This window comes from Haliotis rufescens, unplaced genomic scaffold, assembly GCF_023055435.1.
Source record: "Haliotis rufescens isolate VD_foot unplaced genomic scaffold, xgHalRufe1.0.p SCAF_17, whole genome shotgun sequence".
Classification (NCBI taxonomy): domain Eukaryota; kingdom Metazoa; phylum Mollusca; class Gastropoda; order Lepetellida; family Haliotidae; genus Haliotis; species Haliotis rufescens.
This window is the reverse complement of record NW_025963857.1, coordinates 18259542-18273021: the sequence shown is the minus strand read 5'-3', so window position 1 is coordinate 18273021 and position 13480 is coordinate 18259542. Positions and strand designations below refer to the sequence as shown.

Here is a 13480-nt window from a genome sequence, read left to right as displayed (position 1 = left end):
CTTCTTACATAGCACAATAACAATGTCGTGACATTAGCACTTATACAGCAACCGTTGAACTACTCACATAACAAAATAACAATGTCGTGGTATTAGCATTGAGACAGCAACCGTTGAACTACTCACATAGCACAATAACAATGTCGTGGTATTAGCATTGAGACAGCAACTGTTGAACTACTCACACAGCACAATAACAATGTCGTGGTATTAGCATTGATACAGCAACTGTTGAACTACTCACATAGCACAATAACAATGTCGTGACATTAGCATTGAGACAACAACTGTTGAATTACTCACATAGCACAATAACAATGCCGCGACATTAGCATTGAGACAGCAACTGTTGAACTACTCACATAGCACAATAACAATGCCGCGACATTAGCATTGAGACAGCAACTGTTGAACTACTCACACAGCACAATAAGAATGCCGTAGTATTAGCATTGAGACAGCAACTGTTGAACTACTCACATAGCACAATAACAACGTCGTGGTATTAGCATTGATACAGCAACCGTTGAATTACTCACATAGCACAATAACAATGCCGCGACATTAGCATTGAGACAACAACTGTTGAACTACTCACACAGCACAATAACAATGCCGCGACATTAGCATTGAGATAGCAACTGTTGAACTACTCACACAGCACAATAACAATGCCGTGGTATTAGCATTGAGACAGCAACTGCTGAATTACTCACATTGCACAATAACACAAAGTTCGTGACATTAGCACCGATACAGCAACCGTTGAACTACTCACACAACACAATAACAATGCCGCGACATTAGCATTGATACAGCAACTGTTGAACTTCTTACATAGCACAATAACAATGTCGTGACATTAGCACTGATACAGCAACCGTTGAACTACTCACACAACACAATAACAATGCCGCGACATTAGCATTGATACAGCAACTGTTGAACTTCTTACATAGCACAATAACAATGTCGTGACATTAGCACTGATACAGCAACCGTTGAACTACTCACACAGCACAATAACAATGTCCTGACATTAGCATGTTTACAGCAACCGTTGAACTACTCACATATAGCACAATTACAAAATGTCCTGACATTAGCATTCATACAACAACCGTTGAACCCCTCATATAGCACAATAACAATCTGACCTAAGCATTGGGTTATATGGCAGTGTGTTTTATTGTTGAAAAAAATTTGAATTGTGTTACTTTGTTTCTGATAAGATTCGGTAGACGCCCATTGCATTGTGTTTGGGATTTGATTAGTGGTCAGGAATGTAGTAATATTTAATGTAAGCAGTCGTCGGGATGTTCCTATATTTAATTGCTGGTGTGATATGTAAATTTCCTTAAGGTCGTGGACTCATGCAGAATATTCTGTAACGTTCTAGTGTCGCTCAAGGGGACAAGATGTGTAAGGGGACAAGAACGTTTTTAAGTATCTCTCACACATTTACTCACATCAAGACCAGCTTTCGTGTGTGGATCACTCACATCCCTGCCTGAGCCCGTCTCAGAAGCTGGTCACTGTCGCCGCTGGGTGAATATATATTATTATCACTGACGTTTGCTATCACTGCCAGAGACATTTTATTGTCTGATATTGCGTGACGTCAACAATCACTATGAAGAGGTGTTTGTTAGCCAGCCTTCGACGGAAAAGGTCTCTGTGCTTAAAAAGTCTGAACTGGTCGAATTAGCGGAACATTACATACTCGACATCAAATCGGGTATGCTTTAGGCTGATGTAAAAAAATGTGATACCTTTCCTGGTTGAGGAAGATATTTTGGAGAAAAAAATTGGCTATGGAAAAAGAAATTCGGCTTAAAGAAGAGCGGGAATTTCGGATTCATCAAATGGAAGTTGATAAAGTATTTAGGCTGAAATAACTTGAGAGAATGATCTCTCTCCCAAACCTCAACAGGTGATGAATTGTTTGATCTGTCCAAGTAGAATAGACTTGTTCAGCCATTCTCTGAACGTGATGTTGGCATGTGTTTCCTACATTCTGAAAACACATTCTGTGGCTTACAGTTTGAAATGGCCGCAAGATCAGTGGACCATGTTGTTCCAAAATGTGTTCAAGGGAAAAGTTCAGAAAGATTATTCTTCATTACCTATTGATAGGAGTAAGGCTTATGAATAGGTTCCTGAAGCTTACAGGTAACTGTTTGATATGTGGTGTGCTTCAAAGGAGGCCAAGTGTGACTTTTATAGTTTGAGACAGTCGGTTTAGATGGAGTATTTCAGGCAATGTGTGTCCGGACATATCGGTAAGTGGATCAGTTTTACAAGCCTGCTTCTTTGGCTGATTATTATTCGCTTACTCACAGGTTTAGTTTTAAGCAGTCAGTATTTACAGACAGGGAAGGATAGTTTATCCCCTCCTAGATTTAGTTCTTACAAATCTGGTTCTGAGTTTGTTGACAAAATGTAAAGATATTTAACTGATCCCGGTGTTTGTCTTGAGCCTAGCTCTTCGAAAAGTGCTAAACATCTTGAAAGGAAATTCCAGGTATCTTTCCTTTGTGTGTTGTTACTCGTGCTATGGCTAAGCAAAGTTTTATCTGAGAATGATTCCAGTTATGATTTGTCTGACATTTTAGTGGTTCATTCTATTGACCTGTCTATATTTCGAGGGAGAGCAATAAGGAACCAGTTCTGGGTAGGGAGCAGTTAGTTAAGTTACAGGGGAAGGACGCAGAATTCAAAGAAGCTGACAGGTTCCAGTTTGCTATTATTACAAATTAAAGATACCGTTTTGATGAGAAACTTGAGGCCGCCAGATGTACCTGCTGATAATGAATGGAAGGTTGTTCTTCAAAACTCATATCGAAACCATGACTTGAGTTTGGCACATGAAAAGCCTTTGGCAGGCACATTTGGGTGTGAAGAAAACATGTGATAAATTCTGTCCAATCACTTTTGGCCTAATTTCCGGAATGATGTGGTAAAATTTTGCAAAGGTTGCCATTTGTGTCAAATGGTTAGCAATTGTTGTGTACACATGTTAGCACATGAGTATATCACAGTGCGGTATGTATTTTAGCAGTATGTTTGGTGTAATGAGGCATGAGAGTTATGCCCCTTGAGGAATGGAAGCGAGAAAATAAAATTAAGCATGGTCCACGCTACTATGTCTTCAAACGTTTATCATCCAGTGTGACACAGCCGGTCGGCTGCTTAAAACATTACACTGATCAGAAATTCCCAGCGGCAAATTTGAAACCCATTCCAGCTTTTGAAGAAACTTTTAGCAGGTCCATCATTGATCGTGTTGGTCCTTTGCATAAAACTAATTCAGGAAATCAGTTTATGCTTACTATCATGTGTGCTTCAACAAGGTTTCCAGAGGCTATTCCTTTATGGAAAATTACAGCTCAGGTTATTAGCAAGGCATCCGTACAGTTCTTCACCATGGTTGGTTTGCCTAAGACTGTACAGTCGGATCAGGGCTCTAATTTCTTGTCCGGTGTTTTCCAACAGGCTATTCACCACTTAGGCATAACTCAGATTAAATCTGGCCCATATCATCCTGAATCACAAGAAGCTTTGGAGAGATTTCCTTGGACTCTAAAGTATATGAGAAGGAGACTGTTCTGAGACTGAGAAGGATTGGGATGAAGGCATTCATTTGTTGTTTGCTTTGAGGGAGTCAGTTCAGGAGTCCTTAGGTTTTAGTGCTTTTGACCTTTTCTTTGACCACACTGTTCGTGGACCTTTAAGGGTATTAAAAGAACATTGGCTGAATGATAGGTCTGACATGAATTTGTTGGAGTATTTCTCATCATTTCGGACTAGGCTTGCAAAAGCTTGTGAGGCTACAAGGGATAACTTAAAGAAATCCCATGAAATTACATTATTACAAAAGGTTTCAAGAGAGAAATGTCAGTCCCGGCGATGAAGTCTTAGTATTTTTGCTGATCCCTGGTCAACCATTACATGCTAGGTACCACGATACCATATTTACGATATATACAAATCTATACTCACACTCAAAAGAAACGCAAATGGTTTTAAGCAAATAGGTAACAAACACGGAACCATAAATTGATACGAGTTTTAGCATGTAGTGAAGCCTGATGGTTTTATCAATATTTTTGGTTGCATTTTGGCAGCCCTGAGTAAAAACGCAACATAAAAAACGAATCGCCAAAACGCACCATTTCAATAAATATGTGGCTATCATGCACCCATTTCTCGCGAAATCGTAAATGCACCAACTGTACTGGGTATAAAACAGTGGCCGATTCTTGGACCTACCACTCCTTGGTCAACAATGCCCCGCCTCACTCAAATTCAGAGAAACGAGGCTATCGGACGTTTTGAAGCTGGAGAGTCTGTCCAAGATGTTGCCCGTCATTTCAACGTTAACATAACCACAATTTACCGTCTCCTGCATCGATACAATGCTACACAGACCACAGATGACCTTCCTCGGAGCGGTCGTCTTAGGGTCACCACACCTCGACAAGATCGGCAGATTACCCGTCATTCGTTCCTAACTGCAAGTGAAAGTGCTCGACAGACCATATGAACACATAATCGACACATTAGCTGGGACATTGTGATCCGATGTCTCTGTTCCAACAACCTCAGATGTCGCCGACCAGCACGCCGCCCTGTTCTCCAACCACGGCATCGACAAGCACGACTTCAGTGGGCACAGGGTCATCACAATTGGCGTCATCGTGGGTGGAGGCGTGTCATCTTCTCTGATGAAATTCGCTTTTGTGTCTACCATGCAGACGGAAGAGTCCGAATTTGGCGGCGTCGAGGTGATCGTTTCGCTGACAGAAACGTTGTTGAAAGGGATCCATGGGGTGGACCTAGCGTCATGATATGGGCAGGGATTGGACTTAATGCGAGACTTGGACCCATGTGCTTTCTGAATGTTGGTCAAGGTCGGGGTCACGGCGTCACTGCTCAGCGGTATATCGACCAAGTTATCAGAGACCACGTTGTTCCATTTTTTGCACAAAATCAACAACACATTTTCCAGCAGGACAACGCTCGTCCCCATGTTGCCAGAGCTACTATGGCCTGTTTACAACAACACAACATCCGTGTTCTACGTACCGTGGCCAGCCCTCAGCCCTGATCTGAACCCCATCGAACACTTGTGGGATGAGGTTCAAAGGCGTGTGCACAATGTGCGCCCAGTCCCTACAACTGCCGATGAACTACAGCTGCTCTTGATGTGTGCAGGAGGATCCCTAGGGCCTTCACAAATCGTCTGATCCACTCAATGTACAGGAGATGTGTGGCAGTGATCAATGCTAATGGTGGTCACACCAGGTATTGACTGACATTTTGGGTATTGACCCGAAATTGTGTAAGCCCTTAACATTTGAAAAAAACAATTATGTCATCTGCCTTTAAATCCATTAAACTGTCTTCAGTCAAATTTTTGTCAGCCTTGCCCTATTAGTATTTCTTGTCTTTACTGTTGAAAATAAATAACATGTATACTGCATACTCGACTTGCGTTTCTTTTACGTGTGAGTATAGTTACAAAAATATAAACAGTTCATTAGTTGTTGTTTTCTGATTCCCTTTCTTGTCTTCAAGCCATTGAGAATTTTTCCTGTCAACAAATACTTTTACATGCCATTATAGAACCACATAATGATTTTGCTACTGGCCAGTACGACATAGTTGTTGGTTACCCGATGCTGCAGCCAAAGCAGGACTCAACACAATCTGTGACACCACTTCAATTTCCATACAGCGTGTATAAACCTGAGATCACATGTCACATCAGAGCTCTGATGCAAAAGAAGTGGGACACCCAAGTAGGTATTAATATATTACATGAAATTAAACCAAATATTGGTTACACCTACTTCGGTTGTCATTACAAATTTGAAGAGGTCATTATTCGACGAGGTGGTATTGGCCACAGCAGATATACCAATGAATATTTATTGAAAGGTGAGGATGATTCGTTTTGCATCCCTTGTGCTGCCAGAATCAAGGTCAGGCATGTCCTGCTTCACTGTATTGATTTTTCCATTACAAGGGATAAAAATTGCAGTGTAAACGTTAATTCCAGTTCAGCTTTACCCAGAGAACTAATTCACACATTTGGATGTGATAAGTTATGTATTTTATACATCGGTGGTGCATGATTATAGCTGAGATTGTTCGTGACTATGCCTTCTACAGGGGTTGAAATAGCATAAAATTATTGTAAGACCACCTCATTCAAAGTATATTAATATCTACCTATATTTATATTTATTTTAACTGCAGGGTATTTCTGGCTTAACTTGCAAAATCGCCTGTAACAAAGGGAAGGTGTATATCCTGCTGGGGAACCATGCAGGAAGCAAGGGGTACCGTAAGTCCCCTTGGTCCCTAGTTTGTTGATCTTACCTTTGTTGCTCGGGATCTATAATCCTATTTTATTTCGTGCCGTTGCTCCAATAATCAGATATTTCTACAACTAGTTTTAAGTCAAACAGTGATATATTGCTAGCTGTTATACTGTCCTACGTTTTCTTTTTGAAAAAAATTGTATAACTTGCCAACGTGACTTAAAATTTACCTCACTCACTAGTTTGCTCAAGGAAAGATATTTGTTCATATCACAGCTGTTTATTAATTTAATCAACAATCCATGTCCCCAATCACATCAACAGCCTTTATATAATTCTCACTCTAAGCCATTCTTAAAACAACATTAAGATGTATTGCGTCGATAAAGCGCGCGTTAACAATTACTCAGCGTACACAGGTATGTGATAATGGTCCACGAACAGCCATGGATTATTAATTACTTCATTGCGAGTGCTTGCTACTTACTAATGTTTTCACTCAGGCAATGTCACCCAGTTTAATTAAGTAAGTAGGATATGCTAACCCTTTTCGTGGTCGCCTGGTGTCATCGCCATTTCATAGTGATTCATCAACACATGTTCATGATCCAGTCGGAATCGTACATGTACAAGTACTCCGCTTTTACCAATGTGGAAAAGTGCAGTACACTGGAATTCCTTCACACAAGCTGACATGCAATGAAATATCTAATATGCTTCTCAAACATATCAGTGGCGGTGGGGTAGCCTTGTGGTTAAAGCGTTTGCTCGTCATGCCGAAGACCCGGGTTCGATATCCCAAGTAGGTAAAATGTGAGAAGCCCATCTCTGGTGTCCCCCGCAGTGATATTGCTGGATTATCGCTAAAAGTGGTGTTAAACCATGCTCAATCAATCAATCAATCAATCAATCAATCAATCAAATCTCCCTAAAAAAAGGTGGAGATGAGGGCGGCCGTCTAAGGCGCAACGATTCGATATGCAGAGTTGTGTCCCTCAATCGGAAACGGATACTATGATTAGATTCCTGATCATGATTCTTAGTTTGGGAGTACCAACCCGTGCTTGTGGGCTTTAGGCTTCCATCTTCAGGGACCCGTGAAGATCCGGGGTGGAGTAGGTCTTCAGCAACCCATGCTTGCCGTAAAAGTCGGCTATGCTTGTCGTAAAAGGCGACTAACGGGATCGGGTGGTCAGGCTCTCTGACTTGGTTGATGCATGGCATCGATCCCAATTGCGTGGATCGATGCTCATGATATTAATCACTGGATTGTCTGGTCCAGACCCGTCATATAGCTGGAAAATTGCTGAGTGCGGCGTTAAACAACAAACTTACCAACCAACCCATCTTCAGATTTCCTTCAACAACACCACATTTTTCCCAAAATGGCGTTTCACACACCAACGTTATTTGCCAAATATTACAAATGTAGAGTATGAATTAATGAATGAACGGATTGATGTTTTTATTCCCTTCAGATACATCAGTAGATTACATCAACACAGGTTATGCTGACATACTTGAAACAAAATATAGAAATAGAAATGTTTCAGTTTTTCATGTCCCGCCCCGCCCCTCCCCCCTCACATCTTTTTTTTCCGCCGTGTCATTTTTTTTCACCAAGGGCTGGAGCTGCAGGAATATTGCTCGACATAAAGGGAACGCTGACTATTGGAAAGTAGATGCCACCCCTCTTGTCATACAGTCTTGTGGAGAGTGTTTCGTCACTCTGAATCTGTATGCACAGATCTAAATATCCTTATCCTTATCCTACGGTATCCTTATAGTAAAGTGAAAGAGGAAGACAGACAGTTGTATATAAACGTGACAGCAATTGTGCTCTCCTTCTGGTACAGCTTGCAGTTCCCAGTAAAGGAAATGCAAACAAAATATATTGACAAAGCTCGCAAAACGTGTTCGTACCGGAAGTGTCCAGCTCTTTAGCGGGTGTACCATAGCTATCGCTTCACATTTCTACTGACACCCTTGCAAGTGTATTGTTGCATGTGCTTTTGTAAGCTGCATATAGTTTTACTGCATAATGCTTCATTTGAGAAATAAGTGAAGTTTGAAGTGGTCTGCCCGTTGATTTTCCGGACAACGTAAAGATTACATCCGGTACTGATCCCTCGTCATGTGCAAGTGTAATTATCGTCCGATCATAAACAGGAAGTTGTCCTTCAAAGATCTGTTTTCTAGTTTGTCCTCCACTCCATGTCGCTTTCTGTGTCTTTGCCATGTAGGCGTGGGCGTCATGGCTGCTCTCACACGCTGAAACATGACAGATTGTACAACCAAAGGTAACAGAACAGATCACATATAGGACATGCACCTACAACTTCACATGCAAAGACAAATGGGTTCAGTTTGTACTCTATCATCAGAGAAAAATAAGCCAGAGCGTTCAACCTCCATTACGTTACAATTGTAGGACATACTGATATGGCATACCAACCTGAGACAAGGACCCTTCCATCTTCAGTATTTGTATCACCATGGTAACTGGGATAGGAACAACGGACACGAGGGCAATAAACCAGCCGAAGATGACGGCAGACCCAGGGTAGTGGTACTCGCCATATGTTGGCGGCTTGTAAAAAGCCAGAGTAAAAACCAAAGCAACCTGAAAAGATATGTGTAAGTTACCACCTACAGTGCACGTCCTACACAATAGATTCGCCTTTCAGTGTGGCATCACTTGGTAGTGCCAGGATTCGATTATCGTGGGTTCAAATGTCAGATTCGCCCTGATTAAGGTTGAATGTATTTGTATTTTGTATTTGTATTCGGTCCACGGTGTTATAAAAGTGATTAAGGTCTCATCGTAACATCACTTAGTGCTTTCCTCCCACCATCCACACACCATCATATAACTAACATATATATTCTTATCAAAGTAGTGTACCACTCACCCATTCACACACTCAGTCACTCACTCACTCACTCACTCCTGTGGTCTACATCTTTAAGAAAAGAAAGTGTCCTATTTTAGCTTCTTTAATGATATAAATAAAGCGACAAAACTATTTCAATATCCCATAGAAATCTCTGCAAAAAGCAGATTCGATAGTACGATGTTTGGTATCATCACTATTCGAGGTGTTGGCGAATAGGTGAGTGTATCCTGCCCTATGGTCGGCACCCGTCACAAAGACATGCAAAGGCAAGTTAATTGTTCACCTAAATAACACGGGAACATATGGAACAACTGGAACAAGTGACAAAGATCGGACAGATCTGGAGCTACAGGAATATTGCTCGACATGAAGGGAAAGCTAACTATTGGAAAGTTGAAGTCATACCTCTCCTCATACAGTTTTGTCGAGAGTGTTTTGTCCCTCTAAATCCTTATGCATAGATCTAAATATGAAACAGATGAGGCGGTCTCACTGGTCTCCTTTATTTCTAGTTCCGGTGGTTACAGCAGTGGAAGGGAATTGGCTATTTGATGTTATTGAACGATATCAGATCATCGATATAGCTGAAGCTTAAGTTAAACTTATAGGCCAAATTACTTTGTTTTGTCTTTGCCAATCCGAGCGGAAATGATGATTCACATGCATAAAGAAACAGATCCGTAAGAAGGGGAGCACAGTTGGTGCTAACAGGCAAGCTTCTTCTTGCCTAAATGTCTAAACCCCAAATTTTATGTACATGTTATTAATAAGAGAATCAAGCTATTCACATATTTGTTTTCTCAGACAAATTGTCCCAAACCTCTGAATATAGATACGTAACTGTGCAGCCAGACTTTAGATGACAGCTGGCTTGGACAGCATGGGTTTATTCCAATTCCGTTTCCTCTTTTTAAGTTTGTGCATTCTATCAATGACATCATGCACTGAAACCCACTCTGAAGGACATTCAACAGGTTCCTATCCTCTTTTGGCCTATTTTTTGGTATATTCTTCGACAGCATGCATAATGATTTTAAAGTTGTGATCCCAATTGGTAGAAGGCTGCTCACGGTATTTTGCTCACGAAAAACTTGTCCCTTCCGGACAAGTCACCTCGGCAAAAGGATAGTATGCACAAATTGCAGGACAACTATAAAAAAGAAGGTCGCATGTCCTCTGGCAACCTGAATCAAGTTGTTATACGCATGTCTGGTTTCATTGCCATGACTATGTGCTGCTAGAAAATTTCAAGTTGCACCCATATCTGGTGTAAAAAATGTACAATCTCCATAGCATTTGTATTATGGATATATGTATTATGCTTTGCCAGAATAATAACGTCAAGAAGTTTTTCAGTGTGACTTTGGTTTTGTCTTTTGAACTTGACGCCATCAGAAAGTGTTTATGATGTAATGTTATTAATTTCGTTTTCATGAGAGGGTAATTCTAATCTATACTTAATCATGAATCCAAAGACTCAAGAATTGTGGATGCAAGCTGTGACCTTAACATTCGCCAAAAAGATGCGAGAACATGTCTAGTTACAAAATTGCATTCAGTAGGCAATAAATCTTGCCTGTTCGAAAACAGGTTGTTTCTGACGAATATACCTGGGTACTAGTCATGGTTCAGAATGTGATCTCTTGTGATCCAGATCTCCAAAAGAGGCCAGACGCCGACGGAGAGATAAAATATATAAAGTGTCATAACACAATCAACCATAAGCATTCCAGCCAGTGTGTAAAGATGTTGTTTTGACTCCTAATATACATGGCGTGATTCTTGACTAAGTCTCCAATCACATATACACATTCTAACAACGGTTTCTAATCACATTTCTATCTAAAAACCTGGGTGGTGTTACAAATATGAAGTCTCCATACCACAATATGAATAAGCTGCAATTTGACAAAAGTAACAATGACCTTTGACACAACTATGACATATGACAGGAATTTATATCGATATTTATGCTTTGATTTCCCATAAAGAATGTTTCTGGAGATTTGAGCCCTGTTTCGTAATGAGATCTCTGACTGCGTTCAGTAAGGTCGACATGAGAAATGAGACATGCAGGTGATGACATATCAGCCAACGACATGGCCTCACATGTTACTATCTACGACGGAAGGTCGGTGCTTCGATCCCCTGGCCGCATCATACCAACGGGAATTGAAATATGGTACTTGCTATTAGGAAAGGACTAGTTGGCACGGTATAACAATGTATAATGTGTCTGAGTGTTATCCTTGTTACGATGTGTTAGTGGGTCATACCTAGATCAATAAAACTGGCATAAGTACAAGCGGACACACGCTCATGTGCATGCACGTTTTGAAGGAAACGTTAAAACTCATTCACCCCACCTCACCTCACATCACATCAGAATACTTACAAATAAGAGGACGTTCATGCACGTTTTGAAAGCGACGTTAAAACTCATTCACCTCACCTTACCTCACCTCACCTCACCTCACCTCACTTCAGAATACTTACAAACAAGAGGATGGGGAGAAGGATGAAGCACACTAATTTGTAGATTACAGGGAGGCGTTTTCCAACCATGCTCTCAACATCAGCAGAGAAACGCCCAGCGCCTGACAAATGCAAACATAAAAAGAATCAAGGTAAATAGAGTCAGGTGCTTATACAGAAATAGTAAAAACAAACCTTTATACGGAAATGGTATAAGAAGCCATATAAAAATAATAGAAATTACATGTACAGAATACAGAATCATATGCATCCCGTCAGCAGTTATATACCTGTTAACAGAAATATTGACATTTACTTTACAGAAGTAGTGTCACGGTTCATATATACACATATAGAGTTTAAATCATAAGTATTTCCAATACAACATGTGTACATATCACAAACTTTTTTGCAATCGAGCATGCTCTTTCTACCAAGATTAAAAGAGCGTCATACATCTCTTGCTCAAAAGTTGCTTGATCAAGGTTACACCATTTAAGGCCTCTGTATAGCTTTTGAACAGTTCTATGGTAGACATGTGGAGGACATTTTCAAATTTGACGCATCAGGGACAAACATAATGTTAGATGCAAATCCCTTTCCATTTTTCCATATGTTCCCATGTTTTTTTAGGCGAACAATTGAATTGTCCTTGCATGACTATTTTTGTGTCTGTGACGGTGGCCGCCGGTTGGGCAGGATACGATCACCTTTTCGCAAACACCTGGTGTCATCACTATTTGATAGTGATTCATAGACATGCTCATGATACAGTCGGAATCGTACAGTCGAGATTTCTCATGAATATTGAAAACGTTTTGTTGCTTTTATTTACCGTAGAACCAACCAACACCCACACATTCCAGTATGGCGATGACGAAACAGGCTACTGCACCCATGTACCAGTCGACCAACTGGAACACGTAGACTCCACCCTGGAATGTAGTCATCCATCCAAATATCCATCAACGTTTTCACTCGAAAGAGAAATTCTTGGACTATTTCGAAGTAAGATTCTTCTCATTATGAGTTTTATTTATTGTGATAGAACAAAGATATTTTTTAAAAACACAGGAATCTGCACGGTCAAATTGGATCTCCCTGTGGTCAAGCTCAGTAGTGTCGCTGATTGTCTGAGAGATTATCCCAATGGCGTGGGACTTGGCTCACATTATTAACCACTGGTTTGTCTGAATCAAACTCGATTATGAGTGAGTGAGTGAGTGAGTTTGGTTTAACGCCGCTTTTAACAGTATTCCAGTTATATCGCGGCGTGTCAGCTTAATGTGTGAGGAAAGCCCGAAGTGATGCAGGTCTCAGACGTTTACCACTTCGGTGAAACCCACGAGCACGGGTATAGTGCTGACAAACCTAGAAACATAATCGGAGCGAACCGGGATTCGAACCCACAATCATAGGTTTCTGGCGTGCCTATGGGACGCAACTCTGCACAGCGAGTCGCGGCGCCTTAGACGACTTGGCCACCCGTGCCCCCCAAACTCGATTATGACAGGCCGCCGTAATATAAAGCTCGACTAATACTGACTACGGCATAAAACTACAACTAAATACATCGATAAATCACATGGCTAGAAACATTTCTTGCCATCTGTTTAGGCACATGCGTTAATTTTAACGCAGATATTCGTATTACCATGACTTGTTTAATGAAGATATAAAACTGGTTATTAAATTACGTTCAAAACATAGATGAAAATAATATACAAATTAGTGGAAATATACTTACACAGTATATCCTGATAAATGATAATATGTATG

The 13480-nt window shown here is 40.7% G+C and overlaps 1 protein-coding gene across 1 annotated transcript in view; it reads right to left on the bottom strand.

Moving 5' to 3' along the window:
- Window positions 1-7989: 7989 nt before the first annotated feature.
- Window positions 7990-13480, bottom strand: part of LOC124138035 (sodium- and chloride-dependent GABA transporter 1-like) — a 30313-nt gene continuing 24822 nt past the window's right edge. The window contains exons 12-15 of the mRNA XM_046504546.2: window positions 12537-12636; window positions 11723-11823; window positions 8785-8952; window positions 7990-8600 (exon numbers count right to left, since the gene is read on the bottom strand). Of these exons, the coding sequence (XP_046360502.2) occupies window positions 8478-8600; window positions 8785-8952; window positions 11723-11823; window positions 12537-12636 (492 nt within the window). The 3' untranslated portion in view covers window positions 7990-8477. The remainder of the gene's footprint in view (window positions 8601-8784; window positions 8953-11722; window positions 11824-12536; window positions 12637-13480) is intronic.